Here is a 20,437-nt window from a genome sequence, read left to right on the forward strand (position 1 = left end):
CTACATTGTACACACATGTTGGGTTGTTCCATTTCACTCTTGGAACAAACACACGCTACATAGTTACAAGACAGAATAGTCCGGCTTACAGTAATAGTGCCATTCATTCACCCCAAACGCCTAACATGGAATATGTAAAAGAAACAAGAAAACACATCTAAGCCAAAGCAGACTTCGACTGCAACTCCTTCTCAACATCCTCCAACAAACTGACCAATTCCTTCCCACCCTCACCAGCCTTCCCTTCAATCTCCAACCCCTTAACTAAAAATTGCTTCGCCTCCTCAAACCGACTCATCTCCGCCAAACACTTCGCAACACGCCACCAAGCCTTAACATTGCCCACAGGCTTGGAATCAACACTAGCCTTAGCATCGACCAATCCCTCAGGCCAAGCCTGCTGTGCCATCTGCGCCTGCGCGCGGTTTGCATACAAACCCGCCATCTCGTCGCGAGCCAGCGTGACAGGCTCCCACCCGGGCCGGGCAAGCGCCATCTCGATGGCGTACGTGTACAGCCGAACTGCTTCGGCGTAGTTGTTCTTGCGATAGGCTGTGTTGGCACTATCGCGGAGTTTGGTAATTTGGGCACTGCGCTTCGGGTTGATGGGCAGTGGGGGAGGTGGGATGTTGGGCGGGTCGAGTGCGATTAGGGCGCGGTGCAGCTGGTTTAGGTCTTGGAGTTCGGCGTGCAGATCTGTTTGTTGTGCGCTGGTATAGGAGGAGGAAGAGGCGAGGCTGATTGCTTTGGAGGTTGGGTCTAGGTGCAGGGGGTACTCGTTGAAGAGGTCGACTTCGCTGGCCATGATGGGCGGTAGCTCGTGGCTGGGACTTTTGGCTCCGGTGCTTTGTGGTAGACGAGGGATATCTGTCATTCATGGGTAGGTTAGCATGAAAGTTGAAGGGAGATGGGGTAACATGATTGACATACGCAGGAGTATGCTTGTCTGTCCGGTGTGTTGTTTATTCAAGTGCTCCATCGGGCAAGCTGGCCATAATGATTTGGGCGGTGAGAATCTGCCAACTATCCCCATACCGCCGAGACCTACATTGAGCAGCTTACATGGAGAGAGGCAGGGAGGTTCACTGGTACTTAATATTTTTCAGGATAGATAAAACATCTGATTCAACTGATTCATATCACCAAGCACAGAAACAGGCCATGTTTATAATAGATTTGCCAGCAACTATTCATCTGAACAGAAATCAACAAGGAAACAACCAGGACCGAAGCCCTCCAGATAGAAACAAGAAGATCAAAAAACATGCGCCTGAACAACACCGCTCCATGGCCATGTCCAACCAAGACACAGATTAAATTTTGGGGTATTGATGGTTCGATATCCCCGTCTACCAGTCATTCATCACACATACCCATCAACTTCAACGTCCATACCCACTCATAGATGACCCATACTCCGACGGTGGAGCATAGTGCTGGCCAGGCGGCGGGCCTCCATACGGGTTATACCCGGAGCTGTTATAGTCGTGCAGGACACTGGACGGAGCCGGGGCGGTGGGATCGTAGGCGCCGTGCAGGGCACTCCGGCCGTTCGGGTTGCCCATGTCATCGATTTCGCTCTGCTGTAGCAGGGCATAGTCCTCGTCGCGGTCACTGCCGGCTTGGTTGCCCATTCCGCCGGCGCGGCCGGAGCGGAAGTCGTCCTCTTCCTCGAAGTCGTGGGCCGGGTTCGATGAGAAGGCGGCTTTGCTCTGCGCGGCGAAGGTCGGGTCTGAGACGGCGTCCGGGAGAGTGCCGGTGCGGCGGAAGTGCATCACGTTGCGGAAAGAGAGGTAGGATGTGACGGCAAAGAGGAGGCTAAGGGAGAAAGAGAGAAGGTTAGCATGGGGCGGTTGTTTGGGGGTAGGGGGTCCAACTTACAAGATCACGACGCCGATAATGGTGGTGGCTGTGCTCAACTCACACTTGCTGGCGCTGCCATAGGCCCAGTTATCGCAGCCGGACTTGCCGCTGCTGCCACTGGAGCTGCTCTTGTCCGCGCGAGTCGCCTTGCTGTTGCTGTTGCTGCTGGTATTGCTGCTATCCGAAGACGAAGAAGCGCCCTTGCTCTTCCCCTCAGCCACGTAGTCAGCCACGGCAGCCCATGCAGCAAACCAGAGGACGGCATAGAGGATATCGACGGTCGCAAAGGCGTAAACATTGCCGAAGCGGCGGGCACGCGGCCACATGGGCACGGCGACGAGGTAGACCAGACCGGGGATACTGAACCAGCACTGTCGAAGAATTAATAAGAAGCAAGGTTCATTCCCTCTCGAGTTCGTCGGTCTGTTCGGCACGGAAAGAAGAGAGAGTGAAACTCACCAAAGCCCAGAACCAGCCTGTCCGGCCGTCGATACCCGAGCCGCCCTTCGTCCAGATAGCAATGGTCATCGCCCATGCTATGAAGATGATGAGGGCCTGGGCGAAGTGAATGAGGTTTTTCGTGCGGCCCATACCGCCGGAGGGTTGCGGGAGGCGCATGTTGAGTGTTTTTTTTGGTTGGTCGGAGTAGGAGGGGAGGGTTCAGCCCAGCGTGGAAGGGAGAAGGAAGAATTCAAAGATGGACCAGGGAGATCAGCATGCGATCACAGGAATAAATAATACAGGGGAGCTGTAGGATTGTGTCGGTGGTCACAAGTGGAAGTAAGTAGTGTCCAGGAGGAGCGAGAGAGGCTCGGGGAATGATGCAGAGGACGGACGCGCGCCCGCTTTTCTTGGCTGAGCCTCGTCTTGTGGCTCGCCCAGTGCACTGCAAACTGCGGTGCAACGCCATCATTTGATAATAAGAGAATCCTGAAAATTCACCGATTCAAACCAATTTAGTTCTCCTGTCTACTGTCTTCTTCCATTGCTCCCTCTATACCCCAGAACAAGAGCAATGTCGAGGACACTGGTGATCACCGGGGCGACGAGGCGGTACTATTCTGGGAACCCTCAGCCACGGTGGAGCCGGCACTCAGCCTGTCACCGATCTACATGGGCTGGATTCCACAGCATTATGTCAAGGCGGCAAGATTTTAATTAACTACGGAGTACCCAGTTTCGAGTCTTGTTCCTTGTTCGAGGTGGCAAACAATTGATCTAACGGATCTTTTGCGAAAATAATGATATTGGGTTTGGTTGATCTATATTTCCATTACGTCTCCCTCAGTCCGGCAAGTAAGCACCTCCCACTATAAGAGCTTTTCTCTTCCGATAGTTGGTCTCGGGATCACTATAGTCAATATCACAGAACCCGCAACACTGAGCAGGCCGCTTCGCGTGTCTTTCCACTAGTTCGTCTACGCTGCCGAGGTTAAAGTACCGATGCGGGGACTAACCCCCAACTTCTTCTCCGAACATGGAACTTATAACTATCGTGATATACACCCCCCAATAACTAGATCGACACAATTGCAGTTGCCATCCTGAATCATGCCCACCTACCGAGACTTAATCCACACCCTCCCCATTCCCCAAGAAGATCTAACCTTCTTCTCCGCCCTTCCCTCCGTTCAACCCTACCTGAGCAACACGAGCCACTACCAAGTCATCCCCTTCATAACCCGGTACGACAGAGGACAGAAATACGATCAATTCTTTAAGAAAACCATCAACACGCACGACACAATCCCACGCGTGTTGACGTTCATGCGCAAACCCGACATTACACCCAATAATGAAGACCTGTCTGAGCCGCATTTCATTGTATTCGCCCAGCTCGAGCCCGGGATAAACGGGTGGGAAGAAACGGCGCACGGAGGCGTTCTCGCGGCTTTGTTCGATGAGGCCCTCGGGCTTTGTGCGGAGGGGTATCGGGTTTTTAACAATGGCTCGAATGAGACAGCCCAGCTTTATACGGCTAGTTTGGAGGTTACCTATCGGGCTCCCGTGCTCACGCCGAGCGTGATGCAGATTCAGACGTGGGTGAGGAGGAGGGAGGGAAGGAAGTGGTTTCTTGAGGCGAAGATGTTGGATCAAGGTGGTGCGGTTAAGGCGGAGGCGAGGTCGTTGTATGTTAGTCAGAGGGCCGGTCTCTAGTTAGATAGATACTCATAGAGTAGGCAATAATGATGAGATGTTCAATGCATGGAAATCTTTGTTTTGGTTTAGCTCGTGGTCTCGTTATATCGTTAATAGTATGACGCTGATGATAATGGGCGAAAATGATAACAAAAAAGGAAAATCATTCGGTCAGGCCAGACTCCCGGGTCTGCTTCATGAGCAGCCATATCTCTCGCAGGGGCTGGTAGACATGAACATGCCACCACCAGGGCAAAGGGTCCTGGCGTGCGAAGAGGGGGTTCTCCCAGAATATGAATGGGGAGATTTCGGTATACAACATTTCCAGGAGTGGTACGAGAGGACGCAGAAACCGGAGATGCTTGTGCGCGGGGATATATGGGGCAATTCGCGACACCAACTGCGGAGTAGGCGGCGACAATGCCGCTGAAACCCGTGCAGGCGCCGGGTCTGGAGATATCACGGCCAGATAGCCGGCGATCGGACAGGGAGCATCGCGCAGCAGGTTCGCCGCGGCCTCGGCACCGGGAGCGCATTCTGCAATGTGGATAGAGTGCCGGATGGAGTGTGCGTCGAACTCTTCGTCCACCAGGAGTCTCACCGATGCATGGCCCGTCATGCGGATGCCAGCCTTTGCCGCAAAGCGCTGCATCAGCTTGTGGATGGCCACGGCCAGCGCCTCGTCCAGACGCGACGCACCCCATTGACATGCACGACTATCCACCAGTCGGACCTTGATGGCGTGGACATGGCCACGCACGACCAGGATGTCGGCAAAGAACTCACCGAGACGAGTCTGCTGCTGCAGAACCCAGGGCCGGTCCTTGGTGACTTCGATCTCGCTCACATCCGAGTACGTCCTGCTCAGCGTGCGTTTCGGCAAGATCACCGCGCTCTCGTTAGCGGTTGGGTTGAGGCGACGCATCTGGTAGGATTTCATCGGCGATCGGTGCAGGATCTTGTGTATGGAATCGCGCGACTGGACCTGATGCTGCTCGAGGACGGGCAAGCCTTTGTCCATGACATAATGCCGGAACGAGGCCGGGTGTAAGAAGCACGCCGTCAGCTCCGTATCAAAGGCAATGCACTTGCAGCTCGTCCGACTCTCCACGACCTGGCGGGCCGTCGCATCCTCAATGGGGGCCACCTTGGGCGAGCAAGGGATCCACACATCCACTTTCTCGCGGTGGATGATATCCAGCAAGCGCGAGATATAGTGGTCCTTGGGGATCCGGTAGAAGACAAGCAGGGTGTGCGACATGCCGCCGCCCGAGCGCACGGGCAGGTCCAGGTCCGCAACGTCGGCGCCCACGACGCGGTGGCCCGCTGCGTTCCAGGCGCGAGCCAGCGCCAGGCCCGGCGCTGTGCCGATACCGGTGATTAGAATGGTTTTTGGGTAGAAGTGTACATCTTGCGAGCTCTTGCGTCGCCGGGCGGGGACCAGGTGGGCTACGCTGCTGGTGAAGAGGAGGATGGCGCTGTCCAGCAGTATCAGTGAGAAGGACAGGGAGATGCGGAGTAGGTGCCAGAAGATGCGGGCGCCGAGGGAGTCGAGGGCGTGTGGAGACATGGTCTGTTGCTTGGGGAGAGTCATGTCATGGCGAAAGGGATCCCATCCCTGGAGTGGCGTCGATGATGCAAAGCGAGGGGACATGCCTTATCGGGCTGAGTTTCCTGAAGGAACTATTCTTCAGTTATCCCCGAGGCCGATTCAGTCTCATGCTCGGCTCTGTCTTCTTCTTCCTCCTCCCTTCTCTTTTCCTTCTCTCTTTCTCCCTTCAACCCGTCTGTCCTCCACACAATTGCAATGTCCACCGAAGACCGTCTGCCTCCCCCACGTCAGCATCCTCGCCCCGGCGAGAAGTCGGTAAATAAGCAACCCACCAGCATACATAGCTACATAAATTCTAGAAAGAACAAATCTAATGCAAAAATAGCGTGAATCCGGCCGTGAGCTAAAGCTCCTCCACTTCATCTACGGGCAACCCAATCTCGACCAGATCCGTGGCCACCCCGAAAAAGTGATCGACCTGATCCATGAATTCGAAAAGGAGTACCACTTCATGAACGTCGGCGCCGCCAAAGGTCGGATCGTGACTGAGCTGATCGACGAGCTCAAACCACAGACCATGATCGAACTCGGCTGCTACGTGGGCTACTCCGCCATTCTCTTCGGGGAGCGGGTGCGCCGCAACGGCGGACAGCGGTACCTCAGCCTCGAGCTGAACCCCGAATTCGCCGCCATTGCCAACATGCTCGTCGAGCTAGCGGGCCTTCGCGACTTCGTGCGCATCCTCGTCGGCCGCAGCGACGTCTCCCTGCACAAGCTGTACACATCCGGCGATCTGACCAGGATCGAGCTGATGTTTATTGATCATTACAAACCCGCCTACACGACGGACGTCAAGCTGTGCGAGCACCTCGGCATGATCTCGCTGGGCTCTGTGCTCGCGGCCGATAACGTGCTCCACCCGGGTAACCCGCCGTACCTGGAGTACGTGCGCAGCACAGTCGAGCAGAAACGCGAGGCGGCTAAGAAAGGGCCGGCTAAAGGATATGACACCACGGGGATCCCCCGCAGCACGGCCCAGTCGTTTATGCCGGCGAATGACGTCCCCAGCTTTGAGACTGTCGGCAACCCGGATTTGGTGTATGATAGTCAGCTCCGGCAGCCGGAGGGGTCGCAGGTGAGTTTCTTCTCTTTTGATTTCAAATCACATTCCAGTGACTCACGCTGATTCCCGGTAGGATGCAATTGAAGTGACGCGGTGTGTGGGAGTGCAGGAGGCGTAAAGTGGCTAAATTGGAGGGGGAAAAATTGAGAGCCGGTGGACTCGGCGATACTCCGACTGACCGTGAAGAAGGTCCTCCCGTGAGGAGGCGGACACGCACGACTCTAGACCCATCACTGCTTAGAAATCCAATATAGTAGTGGACTGACCAACTTGCACGACCATGATTCTCTCCTACGACCCCTGTAGTACGACCTGTAGTATGGCCTATAGCATGTCATCGGGAACCCGAATCAACCCCGACTCGGCATCTGCCCCACCGGAGCCACACTTTGCCGTCGCCAGGACCTTCCGTCCCCCCGCACGCCCGCTTTATATATTCTGCGCTCTTTCCTTCCTTTCCTTTCCGTCACTGTCCACTCCGTATACACCACACACCAACGAAAATGGCCTCCAAGATCTACAACGTCGGCGTCATCGGCTACGGCTTCAGCGCCAAGATCTTCCACATCCCCTTCATCTCCCAAGTCCCCGAGTTCAAACTCCACGCCATCGTCCAGCGCACCCCCAAGCCCGACGACGACGCCGAGAAGGACCACCCGGGCATTAAGTCCTACCGCACCTCCGAGGACCTGGTGAAGGATCCCGCCGTCGATGTGGTTGTTATCACCACGGCTCCGGACTCTCATTTTGCCCTGGGACAGCTCGCCCTGAATGCGGGCAAGCACGGTATGTCCTCCTTCTTACCGGAAAGTTAACCGTCCTAATCCCCGCCAGTCGTCTGCGAAAAGCCTTTCACCCCGACCAGCAAGGAGGCCAATGAGCTCGTCGCCCTCGCCAAGAAGCAGAACAAGCTGCTGGCCGTGTTCCAGAGTACGTCATTTCCCCGCAGGAAAGTGAAGAGAAAATCTCGCTAACAGTTGATATGGAACAGACCGCCGCTGGGATGCCGACTTTGTCACCCTCTCCAAACTCGTCAAGAACGGCTCTCTGGGCCGCATCTCCGAGTTCGAAACCCACTTCGACCGGCACCGTCCGGAGGAGCCCGCAGCCGACGCCTCGAAATGGAAGAACAAGGTGATGCCCGGCGGCGGGGCGATCTACGATCTGGGCACCCATCTCCTAGACCAAGCGGTGCATTTGCTCGGTCTGCCCAAGCGGATCACGGCCTTCATTGGTTCGGCTCGCAGTGCCAATTCCTCTGGCTTTGAGGACTCGTTTACCGTGCTGCTGCACTATGCTACCGGCACAATGGTTACCGCTAAGGCGACGGTTGTTAGTCCGGAGGAGGAGCAGTTGCGGTTCTGGGTGCGGGGTGAGAAGGGAAGCTTTAAGAAGGTGCGCAGTGAATTCTTTTTCTGTCAGTCTAGACACTCAGTTACTAACCCCCGGTGTGTATAGTTCCACCTTGACATCCAGGAAGACCAACTCAAGGCTGGTATCATGCCCACTGACAACGGATACGGCCGGGAGCCTAGCGAGAGATACGGTAAGCTATTTCCTTTTCTTTTTGGGGATTGTTGGGATTCTGTCTGACATGTTAACTAACTCGTCTCCCCCGCATCAGGCACCCTAACGACCATTCAAAACGGCTCACCCACCAAGGAGATCGTCCCCACCGTGGAGCCGCCCACATACACGGAGTACTACCGGAAGCTCGCACGCGCCCTGAGTGGCGAGGGCGCGCTGCCGGCTAGCGGCGCGGAGGCGAGCGAGGTCATTCGCCTGATCGAGTTGGCGCGGGAGAGCTCGGCGACTGGGCGGACCCTGGATGTTTAGTTAGTGACAGTGTCGGGACTGGACATGAAGTGGGGTGATGAGCAATGATCTGCAAAAATAGTTGGATGCGCTGGTAGTAGGAGTATAACTAGATGAAAATACGAAGCCCCTCTTTTTTTTCAATTTTGTTTCCATTATTTGCCTCTCAGACGGTCTGCCAGGGCGCCTAGGTAAGCATTGAAGTTGGACAGCTCAGCACATGGGGGCCATGTGGCATAAGCATAATGCCTACCATACGCCCCGACAGCTCGGGTGGCAAACCACAACAACAGGCATTTAGAATTCACCGTCAGTGACAACTAATGCAGTCAGCACCCAGCCAGCGTGCGGCCCAAGCTGGAGTCAGAGATCGTCGACGCAGGACCACAGTCGATTTGTCTCTTGACGTCTCACATTTGGGTTCATGTGAAACACGCACGCATACTCGCTTGATTCGGCTTTTCCTTCCTTCTTGAATCGAACAAGATACTGCTGCCAGCTAGCCAGCCAGTTCATTGTGTCGGTAAGAGAATGGAGGGGGGTCTGAGCCATCTTTCTGTCCGTGCACCCTTTCCTTTTTACATGCCTAGTCCTCCTCTCACACCAGTATCAAGTTAGGTCTATCAACATGAACGCCAATTCACTTCCCGATTTCCAGATCTTATCCTACCCTAGTACCACTCCACCACAACCCCAACCAGAAGCAGAGCCGACAAGCAAACTAACCCTCAAGACCTCGTCGTCATGGACATACTGCGGACCCCTATTACCTCTCGATGCCCGCGGTCTCCCACCCTCCTTCCACACCTGGGCACAAGCCACGATTAATGGGCGCGTGCTCGACCCGCTCTTCTCATTCCTGGCCTTCGTCCACGAGTTCCTCGAGACAAACGGTTTGTCGAACTATTGGATTACGATCCGGGCTAGCCAAGCGTCAAATGACTTTGATGTTCCGCGTTGGCATACGGATGAGTTATTCTTTGCAAGGCCAGAGCCGGACGCTTCTAGGTCGAGGCTTATGTCCGATTTGTGGTCGAGGGTGATAGTGCCGAGGACGCTGCGGTCGAGACGGTATCGCCATCTCACCACCAAGAAAGAAAAAATAAGCAGCATCAGCACCCACACCAACCACATAACGTCAAGCCCAAACAAAACCAACAAAACCAACACTAATCCCACAAACTGGAAACTAACAACAACCCTCCTCGGCCCAGGCACACTCTTCGTTCCCACCAAAACAAGCCCCATGGCCCGCGCCGCCCAAGCGTCCGCCAAAGCCGACGCCCGCGCGGCTCACCACGAACAAATCTGCCACTCCGTGCGGTGCACAGGATGTGCCATGGCCGCGGAGTCGGTGCGGCGCCGCCTAGCGCTGGTATTGGAAGATCATGCTATCGTACAGGCGAGGCCGGGTGAATGTGTCTTTTTGAAGATTGGCGAGGAGCACGGTGCTGTGCATTCTGAGCCTGTGGCGAGTGGGGATCGGATCTTTGTTAATGTTGTGCCTGGGAGGGATGATGAGTTGGTGGGGTTGATGCGGAGGTGGGGGATGGTGTTTCCAAGAGCTTGGTGTGTTGGGTTGGGTGGTTAGGGTTGGGAGATATATATCGTGGATGTGTAGAAAGTATATCGTGTCGGAGGTTTATTCTGGTGCATGGATATTTTGTTTTATGTCACCACAGCTTTTAATGATCTTAATGCAGTTTGCCCGATGTCATTGCCACTAGGCATTCCTCATGTACATCCAAGTATACAATCATGTTCCTAGCTGGCAAGCATCGCTCAGCCTTACGTCGGCAGTCTTGGTTGTGGAACCCGTTACGGTACTTCAACCACCGCAAACTTGAGTTTGGACCTCTCCCCTACATTTATAAAACGCAGCCTATTATCTTCTTTCCATTCTTTGCTTCAATAATTCTTATTCTAAACCTGGCTTCCACGAACTTCGAAGTAAATAGATGCCGAGTCACTGATGCCCTATTCCACCCGCTAAACCGCATCCGGGTTTCTATTACCACACACAAATGCCGCTAGTGGAAGACTGTCTGATCCTAGCCCTTTATGTCATTCTGTTGTTCCTGGCCCTAACTAATTGTCCAGCCGTGTCCGCGGAGATATGTAGAAGATGTGCGCGGTCGCCAGATGACGATATCCGCCAGTTCCACCAGCCCGGGCCTTGGGGTCGACGCTTGGCTTGCACTACTAAATAATGCTTTATAACCCTGAGATCTCCCCCTGGCCTGGTCTGGCACTGCGGGTATAAAATCCGAGTTCTGGGGAACATGGTTCAATTCTCACCGCATGGTCCGGTCATGTCTCTGTCGCGGCCGTCGACATGGCACTTTGATATTGATCGCTTCATCAACCCATTTCTTCCGGCGCCAAGATGGCATTTGATCCCTAAGCCGCTGGCGCATATGCTTGGGCACCGGGAGAATACCCCGAAGAGCCTGGGCAATATCGTCCTTGCCTTTTGGTCGGTTATTGGCGTCTTTTGTGGCCTGGCCCTGGTGGCGGAAGTATCGAAGCGAGTGCCATCGTTTGAATCGAGAGATGCACCGACAATCATCGGTAGTTTTGTAAGACTCGCCCACCGCACCGTTGGCCCTGACACTGAACTACACCAAATGTCGAACAATATCTAACACCGCGTCTCTACTAGGGCGCCGCCGCCGTCCTCGAATTCTGCGCCATCGACTCGCCCTTCTCACAGCCCCGCAACGCAATATTCAGCCAGATCTTCGCCTGCACCATCGGCGTGGGTATCTCCAAGCTCTTCGCCCTAAGCCTGCACGCAGAGGCTTACATCGAGCTCGGCGGTGCACTAGCCTGCGCCCTGACGGTGGGTGCCATGGTGCTCACGAACACGGTGCACCCGCCAGCAGGCGCGACCTCGCTTCTGGCAGTGACTAACTCGCAGACCGCGGGGCTGGGCTGGTTCCTCTTTCCGGTGATCCTGCTGGGCATCGCGCTCATGCAGGCTGCTGCATTGTTGATCAACAACATCCAGCGCCGCTTCCCGCTGTACTGGTGGACGTCGCATCCATTGGCTCTGCCAGGACAGGATGAGGAAGCGAATCGCCCCAAGAATGGGGAGACTAGTGTTCCTAGTCACTATGAGGCGAGTCTGACGGACGTGCCGAGGAGAGTGGTCGTTGAGCAGGGTGGTGTTCTGATCCCCGATGGAGTGTACCTGAGCGAGGAGGAGAGACGGGTGCTGATGAAGATTAGCGAGCGTTTATAATGCATTGTAGCATGGGCCTAAGATTCTAGTATACATCCAAACCCCAAATAGTCATCCGAAAACAACTGCAACAGGGATTGCCGGAACAACAGTAAAATCCACCGACTCAGCCGCATCTTACATAGCCAGCCCCCAATACGACCATCTCGTCCGTCCACACCTCCCTTGGTTAATCATCTTCGGATTCCAACTCCCATGGCTCAAATCCCCGATCGATCTGCAAGTTCCTTAGACGTTCGAGAGTACATAGTGCAGGCTCTGAAATTGAAGCATAATGCAGACCACGACTTTGCCGAAGAAGTATCCCGGTCATGGCGATTAGGGCGAGGCTCTGAGCTTCACGATGCCACGTTGGAGTATTTTCAGGGACTCTTTGGGATCGAAGAGGGATTCTGCATTTTCCAAAGTGTCCGCGCGGATCAAGATCGTGCTTGGCATCGATCGTTGAAAGGGCTCGCGTGTAACCGTCGGTTGCTTCTCCAACGAGCTTAAATATGACACTGACTTCTCATCCATAGTCATATTGTTGGGGTCTACTGCATTCTTGATCTGGTCTACCTGCATGACATTCTTTTCAGGTCAGAGACGCTGTGAGTACCGACTAACTCTTGGAATTTATCGCTGTGCTAAGGTTTGGGCAGCACTCGTCCCATTACTCATTATGGGTGTATGCCAGGTCTATGCTTATGTGAGACCTAGTGGCGCTCATCTGATACTGGCAGGTGGTATATTTAATATTGGGCTTGTTTTGGTCGATATCACACGGCGATAAATGAGTACTGTTCATAGCCCTTGCAATCCCTAGCCCTGAGTGGCGAACTAGCCGGCTGCCTCAGGCCACCATGACGTCTCCGCCCGAAGAATTCAGCCCCACCGAACACAATTTTTGTCTCTCTCTTTTTCTTTCAACCCTCGAATCCGGTGTTCAACAGTAGACACCACCACAATATACAGTAGGTGCTGCTTCAATCTCTTGGAGACTTGCTACCCGGTTTCGTCCACTGACACTACCCCCAGATAAGTAGAGGCTGTTGACCCAAGTGGCCCCTCTATCTTCCGCCCCGCCAAATTCGATCCACTCAGCCTTTTTAGATTTCTCACATCGAAAGAGATTGTTCGAGTCCTCTCCTGTCTCTCTCTCTTCCTCCTCAACCCACCCACCCTCCCCATTTCTCCCCTCCCAGCTTTACCCTCACCACCGCAACCATGGTCTCTGCGTCCAAGGCTGCCCGGATGGCCAAGCGTGCCGATGATTCCAAGAAGAAGGGCGGCAAGGCTGGCAAAGGCACTGAGACGCCTCCAATGCTCGATGGCAATGGCAACCCTCTGCCCGCCGAGGACCAGCCCGCCACCACCGACGCTAAAATGAAGGAGGTCGAGAAGCTCACAGCCCAGATGGACAAACACGGCCTGTCCGACCGGGTCACCACCGGTGTGCTGTCGTCTCTGCCTTCCTCTCGTGACGCCAAGATCACCTCGGTCTCGCTAGTGTTCCACGGCAAGGTCCTCATCACCGACTCGACCCTCGAACTGAACTTCGGTCGTCGCTACGGCCTGCTGGGTGAGAACGGCTGTGGCAAGTCCACGCTGCTCAAGTCCATTGCTTCGCGGGAATTCCCTATCCCCGATCACATCGATATTTACCTGTTGAACGAGGGTGCTCCCCCCTCGGATCTCGGTGCTTTGGAGTGGGTTGTTCGGGAGGCACAGAACCAGCTCGACGCGATGGAGAAGAAGGCCGAGGAAATTCTGGAGCACGACGGCCCTGACAGCCCGATCCTCGAGGATCTCTATGATGTGAGTGTTCATGGAACTTTTTTTTGGTCAAAAAGACGGAGACTAACGCATCGTACAGCGCATGGACAAGATGGACCCGTCCACTTTCCACACCCGTGCATCGCTCATTCTGACCGGTCTCGGTTTCAACAAGGTCACCATCCACAAGAAGACCAAGGACATGTCCGGTGGATGGCGGATGCGTGTCGCCCTCGCCAAGGCCCTGTTCGTCAAGCCCTCGCTTCTCCTGCTGGATGACCCCACCGCACATTTGGACCTGGAAGCCTGCGTGTGGCTGGAAGAGTACCTGAAGAAGTGGGAGCGGACGCTGGTGCTGGTTTCGCACTCGATGGATTTCCTGAACGGTGTCTGCACTACCATGATAGATATGCGCATGAAGCAGCTGCTCTACTATGGTGGTAACTACGACTCGTACAGCAAGACCCGCGAGGAGCAGGAGACGAACCAGATGAAGGCGTACAACAAGCAGCAAGAGGAAATCCAACACATCAAGAAGTTCATTGCCTCGGCTGGTACCTACGCCAACCTGGTGCGCCAGGCCAAGTCGCGCCAGAAGATTCTCGACAAGATGGAAGCCGATGGTTTCATCCAGCCTGTCATCCCCGACCGGGTGTTCACTTTCCGCTTCGCCGATGTCGAGAAATTGCCTCCTCCCGTCCTGTCCTTTGACGACGTCAGCTTTTCCTACTCCGGCTCGTGGGATGACACGCTCTACGAGCACCTCGACTTCGGTGTCGACATGGACTCCCGAACGGCCCTGGTCGGCCCCAACGGTGTCGGCAAGTCTACCCTGCTGCGCCTGATGACCGGCAAGCTGTCCCCGATTGGCGGCGCCGTCAGCCGTCACACTCACCTGAAGCTGGGCGTGTACAGCCAGCACTCCGCTGAGCAGCTCGACCTGACCAAGTCCTCTCTGGACTTCGTGCGGGACAAGTTCTCCTCCGTCTCCCAGGACTACCAGTACTGGCGCCAGCAGCTGGGCCGCTACGGTCTCAGCGGCGAGGGCCAGACTGCGCTCATGGGCACCCTGTCCGAGGGCCAGAAGAGCCGTATCGTCTTCGCCCTGCTTGCCATCGAGTCCCCCAACATGATCCTGCTGGACGAGCCCACCAACGGTCTCGATATCCCGACCATTGACTCTCTGGCGGATGCCATCAACGCCTTCAGCGGTGGTGTCGTCGTCGTCTCCCACGACTTCCGTCTCCTGGACAAGATTGCCAAGGATATTATGGTCTGCGAGCACAAGACCGTCCGCCGCTGGGACGGCAGTATCGGCGCGTACAAGAAGCACCTGCGCAAGAAGATGCTGGACGCCGGCGCTGTCTAGAGTGATCTCACCAAATTGGTTTTCTTTCTCAATCTCTTTTGGTTTGATTTGTTTTTTCCTGCTTTGATTCCCTCTGATGACGACGAAATGCTAGATGAGAAACTGAAGGAATGGAAATGGAACACGAGCGCGAAGAAAACGCGCCCAGCCCAGTCTTGAGGATTGGAAGGAGGCAGGATGGAAGGAGAGAGGTCACCAAAATTTTCTTTTTTCTTTTGTTAATTATTAGACTTCGTCGAGGATCCTTTCCTTCCAGACTAGATTTTGTGCGCTTTGGAGGGGCTGGCCTTTTCTCTCTTGTTGCTGGCTTTTTGTTGTCTCATGAAACCCCATCCACTACATTACCCTGATGGTGGCAACCAAGTGCTGTTTTTGTTCTGTTCCTATGCATCTCCGATAGACGCCATGCATGGTGGTTGGCAGTATCTAGTCTTTCCTGATGTCAATCTGAGTGAGAGATGCCAGTTCTATATCTGCTTATGTGGCTCGTATATTGAAGGTGTTTATTAGATTGAGAGCTATTCGCTAGGTAGTAGATTGCAGTATATGGCTCAAATGAGGAAGTTGTCAAGATTGACTGTCCAGCAATCAAATCGAATGTAGCACACTCAAAGCGGAGTCATGCTCTGATTTGTTCTGGCGATGAAGCCTAGGATGACGAGTTCTGCCGCCGCCCCAGAGGGTTCGAATGCAAATCTCACTCATTCCTCCGTGCGCCGGCGACTTATCAAGGAAGGAAACACGCCACGTCCACACCTCGAGACAGCTGCGGTATCACTCTGTATCGGGGTACGCGCAGAGAAGGGAATATGGGCCTTTCAGTTCTCTTGTTGAGATGCCCAGCAAAACCTCAACAAGCGCAGTTATGACTATCGTCGCAATCAGTGTTTTTTAGTCCGCTCCGTCACCAGCTCCGGCCCAAACGGATCGGCGTTGCGATTCTTCTGCTCTCGCTCCAGCTTCCGCTTCTTCGCTAGACGATCCGATTCGCTCTCAGAGCTCACGGGCCCAGAATCAGCAGCAGCACTAGACGCGGCCCGGGATGGAGGAGCCTGAGATCCGCGCTTTTGGATCGCGGCTAAATTGACCTTTTCGGGATTCTGACAGTGATAGAGCTTCTTCGCGATGCGCTTGAGATTCTTCATTTGCACTGGGTCGGACGAGAGAGGCGTGTAAGATTGGAGGAGGGCAGCACAGTCGTTTAAGATGGCGAGGACTTTCGTGCGGAGATCGTAGAGTGGGTTTTGGAGGTTGTTGTTGGGGCTCGTTGCTGAGGCAGTCGTGTTTGTGAGCGGTCCACCGAGTTTGGTGTCGAGGTAGAATTCGGTGAGAGGGCGGTCTGCGAGGAGAAACGCTGATAGCCAGATTTGGGAGGGTGTGTAGATGAAGTAGGCGTCTGTCATTTGCGCGGCGGACTTGAGCATCTCGCGGGTGGTGCCGTGCGCGCGTCCGATGCGGTCTGTAATTGAGGAAGAGGGAACGGGAGGTGGAGCGATAGACATTAGGCCCCGGCGGAGGTCTTCTGGTGTTTGGTGCGCTATGTGAGGCGCTGGCTGGCCATTGCCTTGGGCGATGGCTGTGAGCTCCATGGCGCCTCCTTCGAGGCCGCGGAACGGGTGTCGAACGTCGAATGTGAAGCGCAGTCCCTGCATGAGCAGGAACTCGGGGGCAATGACATCCTCAGTGGTCGTGTTTCCTGGGATGCCATCGGCAAATTGCCGTAGGGACATGTAATAGTTATCAGTCTTGGTCGCAAGGAAGAGCGCACACGCCATGATTTGTTTAGGGTTGTAGGTCATGGGCGAGTTGGACAAATAGAACCGGCGGAGGTACTGGATTGCCGTGGCCTGTCGCATACATGATACTAGTCAGTTTATCGATTCCATATTTGATCTACAGGGTTGAAAGACTTACCCGGACCAGTGTCGGCAGTGGCGGTTTGTAGGTCTCCCCGAGCTCCAGCAACTGCTCACAGTAATACCGCACAAACACCAGCTCTTCTTCGGGGGTTAAACAGTCAATTTCCTTTTCCTCATTTCCCCTGCCTTCACTTTCGCTCTCCGGCTGGCTCGTCATCGGCGTTCCTACCGCAGAGGATGCGGTCGATTGTTGCGCCTCACGGGCCCGGCGTAGGGCCGTCCGCACGCGTTCGCTGGCAGCGGCATTGGTTTTGGCGCGTAGAGACTGTAAAGAAGTTTCGGTGTAGGACCATAACCGGAACTGGGAGGATGTGCGATAGATGTCGTCTTCGATCATCGTGGAGAGGTGCGTGTGCGGGATGGATGATCCTTGCCAGGCAGTCAGAGAGAAGATGAAGTGGCTTATCGATAAGGACTCAACTATTTGAGGTACAAAGTCGAAATAACGAAAGCAAGAAAGAATACAAGATACAGAGCTACATTATTTGTACGTTTCGTCATATGTAAAAGAAATAGCAACATCTCACTCCCCCAGAAGTTGTGAAGTAACATCCCCCATCTGACCCTCGTTCAGCTCGTAGTCTTGCCCTCCTCGCCGGTCCACTCCCACATGTTGGAAGGCACCGACGACTCGTTCCACGTCGAATCCCATGCTACAGAAGCGGTCGACCAAGTCTTTGTTGTATCCGTCATATCTGCGGGATGATGTGAGCTTAAACCTCTTACAAGCGTGGGGGACATACTGGGCCACATTATCTTGTGCTGCTTCCTCAGTCTCCTCTGCTGCACCCCTGCTGCCCTCGCTGGTTTCTCCACGGGGAGCACCAGCATAAAGAACTGCCCATTCGCGAGCAACCCGCTCAAACTCCTTGGGTTTCCGTAGGAACATGTTGGCCACCTCGGCATCTTGAGGGTCTTTGGGCTCCGGAGTGCAGAGCAAAGATTGCAACGAAAGAAGGGCAGACTTCACTGTCAGGACGGGTGTCCAGGCACTAGACAATGTGTCGAGACATATGGCACCCTTTTATTCCAATGCGCATTAGCTTTGGAATACCGGAACTTGTGGCAGCGCACTAACCGTTTGGCTGCTGACATTCGGATGCCACACCTTGGTTTCAAATTTCATGGTGGGTGGACGGAATGGATACATCTCGGGAATCCTGATGTCGATGTTATATGTACCTCCCTCATAGGGTGTCCCCGGTGGCCCGGGAAATGAACCTCGGAGGTGTGTCACATCGTCCTCGGCGCCGACGGGCTCTGCGTTGATCCGCGAGTGGGTGTCAGCGTGGATGTCGGCAATTTCTTTCCTCATCCGCCGAATTCGGTTGCTGGCCATGGCGAATGGATGTGTACTCGATCAAACGGTGGAATGTGTCTGTGTACAGCAGGATAGCTATTCCGGCATCGGACAAGCTCTCGTGCCCACTGGTCGAAGGTTGGGGGAAAGATCGGTAGAATATACTAGTAGAGGAGCAATATAGTTAGAATATAGCTTGAAAGAAAGGGCAGCACATGATTGTATGTGCTCCTCCGAGGGCGTAGGACCGAAGCAGCAAGCTCACCTATGGCGGGGCAAGTATGAATGACCAGGTTTGAGGAAGCTGGGTGACCTATTTTTCTGGTCGAAGGAAGATTGTAAGCTGCACAATAGTGGATGGGTGTCTCAAGTATACAGCTCGCCAGTCCAGTCAGGATTGGAACAAAAATGGATCATACATTCAAGTCAGGAAGAGAAAGAGAGGCAGGACCCGTTAAGGCACTGAGGCATCAACGTCATTGGTGGCCTGAGGCTGTGAGTCACGTGAACCGACAACAGCTCCCAGCTTAGCATCATCTCATCTCCGAGCATCGCCATCTGCCAACCCATCCCTTCCAACCCTTGGTTTCCATCGTCCACGGTATCCCCAAAGCTCGCTATTATCTTCGTTTCCTATCTTTGATTCATTTTCACCCTCGGGACTGTGACTGCGCCCAAGTCCCTGATCTGCAAACATGGTTCGTGACCCTGCTACATCCGCCGTCCCCTAACCCCATGTTTGTGTGTGCTGACATATCTCAAAACAGGGTAACCAGCAGTCTAACATGGGCGGAGGCCCCGGTGGTGATGGGCGGGACGACAAAGACAAGAAGGTATGACATGGTTTGCTCTAGACCAGCGCGGCCCTCGCTCACAATTGCGCAGAAGGACAAGCCCAAATACGAACCCCCTCCGCCACCCACAACCCGCATCGGTCGCAAGAAGCGCAAGGCCGCCGGCCCAAGCACAGCCTCCAAGCTTCCAGACATCTATCCCACGTCGCGATGTAAGCTACGGTACCTCCGCATGCAGCGCGTTCATGACCATTTGTTGCTTGAGGAGGAATACGTAGAGAACATGGAGCGCATGCGAAAGGCCAAGGCTCAAGCGACGCAAGATCCGGTCAGCCGAGGCGATCTGGATGTGATGGATCGGAATGCCGACGAGAGGAGCCGTGTTGATGACATGCGAGGCAGCCCGATGGGAGTCGGTAACCTGGAGGAGCTGATCGATGATGACCATGCCATCGTGTCGAGTGCCACTGGCCCCGAATACTACGTGTCCATCATGTCGTTCGTCGACAAAGATCTCCTGGAGCCAGGTGCCAGTATCCTTCTGCATCACAAGTCGGTCTCCGTCGTTGGTGTTCTGACCGAGGAATCCGATCCTCTGGTCTCCGTCATGAAGCTGGACAAGGCACCCACCGAGTCCTACGCAGATATTGGTGGTCTGGAGTCTCAAATCCAGGAAGTCCGAGAGGCCGTGGAGCTGCCATTGCTACACCCGGAGCTCTACGAGGAGATGGGTATTAAACCACCAAAGGGTGTGATTCTCTACGGTGCTCCGGGAACTGGAAAGACACTGCTCGCCAAGGCCGTCGCGAACCAGACAAGCGCAACCTTCCTTCGCATCGTCGGTAGTGAGCTGATTCAGAAATACCTGGGTGATGGCCCTCGTTTGGTTAGGCAGATCTTCCAGGTTGCTGCTGAGCACTCCCCATCCATCGTGTTCATTGATGAGATCGATGCCATTGGTACCAAGCGGTACGAGTCAACATCCGGTGGCGAGCGAGAAATCCAGCGAACCATGCTGGAGCTTTTGAACCAGCTGGATGGATTTGACGATCGTGGTGATGTGAAGGTCATCATGGCCACCAACAAGATTGAGACCCTGGATCCGGCCCTGATTCGACCGGGCCGTATCGACCGGAAGATTCTCTTTGAGACCCCGGATCGTATGAAATCCCCCATACCACCAATGCTGAACATAGATACTAACCGTTCTCAGAAAATACCAAGAAGAAGATCTTCACTCTTCATACGTCGAAGATGTCCCTTGGCGACGACGTTGATCTGGACGAGTTCGTCAACCAGAAGGATGATCTTTCCGGAGCCGATATTCGAGCGATCTGCACCGAAGCTGGTCTAATGGCCCTGCGTGAGCGCCGGATGAGGGTGCAGATGGAAGATTTCCGTGCCGCCCGCGAGCGCATCATGAAGACGAAGCAGGACGGCGGCCCCGTGGAGGGATTGTACCTGTAGGGGGGTGTGGATTTGAATGTGCCAGCAGGCGCATGCTGTGTGTATTTTATTGAACTACAGAGGAAGCAAACCAGAGTCGAAAAATCCCACTTTAGGC

At 54.5% G+C, this 20,437-nt stretch overlaps 11 protein-coding genes across 11 annotated transcripts; 7 read left to right on the top strand and 4 right to left on the bottom strand.

Annotated features, from left to right (window-relative positions):
• Nucleotides 1-157: 157 nt before the first annotated feature.
• N7510_003117 (Tetratricopeptide TPR2) lies at nt 158-2,481 on the bottom strand (the record flags this gene model as incomplete). Its single annotated transcript, XM_056975044.1, has 4 exons — nt 158-867; nt 1,400-1,818; nt 1,882-2,234; nt 2,323-2,481. The coding sequence occupies 4 exons, from the start codon at nt 2,479-2,481 to the stop codon at nt 158-160; spliced, it is 1,641 nt and encodes a 546-aa protein (XP_056835000.1).
• A 933-nt stretch (nt 2,482-3,414) lies between these two features.
• N7510_003118 (PaaI family thioesterase) lies at nt 3,415-4,020 on the top strand (the record flags this gene model as incomplete). The annotated part of the gene is made up of 1 exon (XM_056975045.1): nt 3,415-4,020. One exon carries the CDS (start codon nt 3,415-3,417, stop codon nt 4,018-4,020), a length of 606 nt encoding a protein of 201 aa, XP_056835001.1.
• Nucleotides 4,021-4,165: 145 nt separating this feature from the next.
• N7510_003119 (uncharacterized protein) lies at nt 4,166-5,656 on the bottom strand (the record flags this gene model as incomplete). The annotated part of the gene is made up of 1 exon (XM_056975046.1): nt 4,166-5,656. The coding sequence occupies one exon, from the start codon at nt 5,654-5,656 to the stop codon at nt 4,166-4,168; it is 1,491 nt and encodes a 496-aa protein (XP_056835002.1).
• A 153-nt stretch (nt 5,657-5,809) lies between these two features.
• Nucleotides 5,810-6,795, top strand: N7510_003120 (O-methyltransferase; the record flags this gene model as incomplete). The annotated part of the gene is made up of 3 exons (XM_056975047.1): nt 5,810-5,869; nt 5,940-6,689; nt 6,751-6,795. The coding sequence occupies 3 exons, from the start codon at nt 5,810-5,812 to the stop codon at nt 6,793-6,795; spliced, it is 855 nt and encodes a 284-aa protein (XP_056835003.1).
• Nucleotides 6,796-7,180: 385 nt separating this feature from the next.
• Nucleotides 7,181-8,513, top strand: N7510_003121 (putative NAD binding Rossmann fold oxidoreductase; the record flags this gene model as incomplete). The annotated part of the gene is made up of 5 exons (XM_056975048.1): nt 7,181-7,463; nt 7,512-7,607; nt 7,669-8,072; nt 8,136-8,223; nt 8,302-8,513. 5 exons carry the CDS (start codon nt 7,181-7,183, stop codon nt 8,511-8,513), a joined length of 1,083 nt encoding a protein of 360 aa, XP_056835004.1.
• Nucleotides 8,514-9,120: 607 nt separating this feature from the next.
• On the top strand, nt 9,121-10,083 carry N7510_003122 (uncharacterized protein; the record flags this gene model as incomplete). The annotated part of the gene is made up of 1 exon (XM_056975049.1): nt 9,121-10,083. One exon carries the CDS (start codon nt 9,121-9,123, stop codon nt 10,081-10,083), a length of 963 nt encoding a protein of 320 aa, XP_056835005.1.
• Nucleotides 10,084-10,774: 691 nt separating this feature from the next.
• Nucleotides 10,775-11,736, top strand: N7510_003123 (HPP family protein; the record flags this gene model as incomplete). Its single annotated transcript, XM_056975050.1, has 2 exons — nt 10,775-11,071; nt 11,155-11,736. 2 exons carry the CDS (start codon nt 10,775-10,777, stop codon nt 11,734-11,736), a joined length of 879 nt encoding a protein of 292 aa, XP_056835006.1.
• Nucleotides 11,737-12,054: 318 nt separating this feature from the next.
• N7510_003124 (uncharacterized protein) lies at nt 12,055-12,258 on the bottom strand (the record flags this gene model as incomplete). The annotated part of the gene is made up of 1 exon (XM_056975051.1): nt 12,055-12,258. The coding sequence occupies one exon, from the start codon at nt 12,256-12,258 to the stop codon at nt 12,055-12,057; it is 204 nt and encodes a 67-aa protein (XP_056835007.1).
• Nucleotides 12,259-12,942: 684 nt separating this feature from the next.
• N7510_003125 (ATP-binding cassette family ATPase ARB1) lies at nt 12,943-14,860 on the top strand (the record flags this gene model as incomplete). Its single annotated transcript, XM_056975052.1, has 2 exons — nt 12,943-13,533; nt 13,592-14,860. 2 exons carry the CDS (start codon nt 12,943-12,945, stop codon nt 14,858-14,860), a joined length of 1,860 nt encoding a protein of 619 aa, XP_056835008.1.
• An 881-nt stretch (nt 14,861-15,741) lies between these two features.
• N7510_003126 (TFIIH complex kinase subunit CCL1) lies at nt 15,742-18,118 on the bottom strand (the record flags this gene model as incomplete). Its single annotated transcript, XM_056975053.1, has 5 exons — nt 15,742-16,707; nt 16,775-17,148; nt 17,344-17,474; nt 17,523-17,800; nt 17,858-18,118. 5 exons carry the CDS (start codon nt 18,116-18,118, stop codon nt 15,742-15,744), a joined length of 2,010 nt encoding a protein of 669 aa, XP_056835009.1.
• Nucleotides 18,119-18,774: 656 nt separating this feature from the next.
• Nucleotides 18,775-20,340, top strand: N7510_003127 (proteasome regulatory particle base subunit RPT2; the record flags this gene model as incomplete). Its single annotated transcript, XM_056975054.1, has 4 exons — nt 18,775-18,777; nt 18,847-18,912; nt 18,965-20,033; nt 20,087-20,340. 4 exons carry the CDS (start codon nt 18,775-18,777, stop codon nt 20,338-20,340), a joined length of 1,392 nt encoding a protein of 463 aa, XP_056835010.1.
• Nucleotides 20,341-20,437: the final 97 nt, after the last annotated feature.

The sequence above is a fragment of the Penicillium lagena genome (assembly GCF_028827675.1).
Source record: "Penicillium lagena strain IBT 129212 chromosome Unknown utg000002l_segment0_segment0, whole genome shotgun sequence".
NCBI lineage: Eukaryota > Fungi > Ascomycota > Eurotiomycetes > Eurotiales > Aspergillaceae > Penicillium > Penicillium lagena.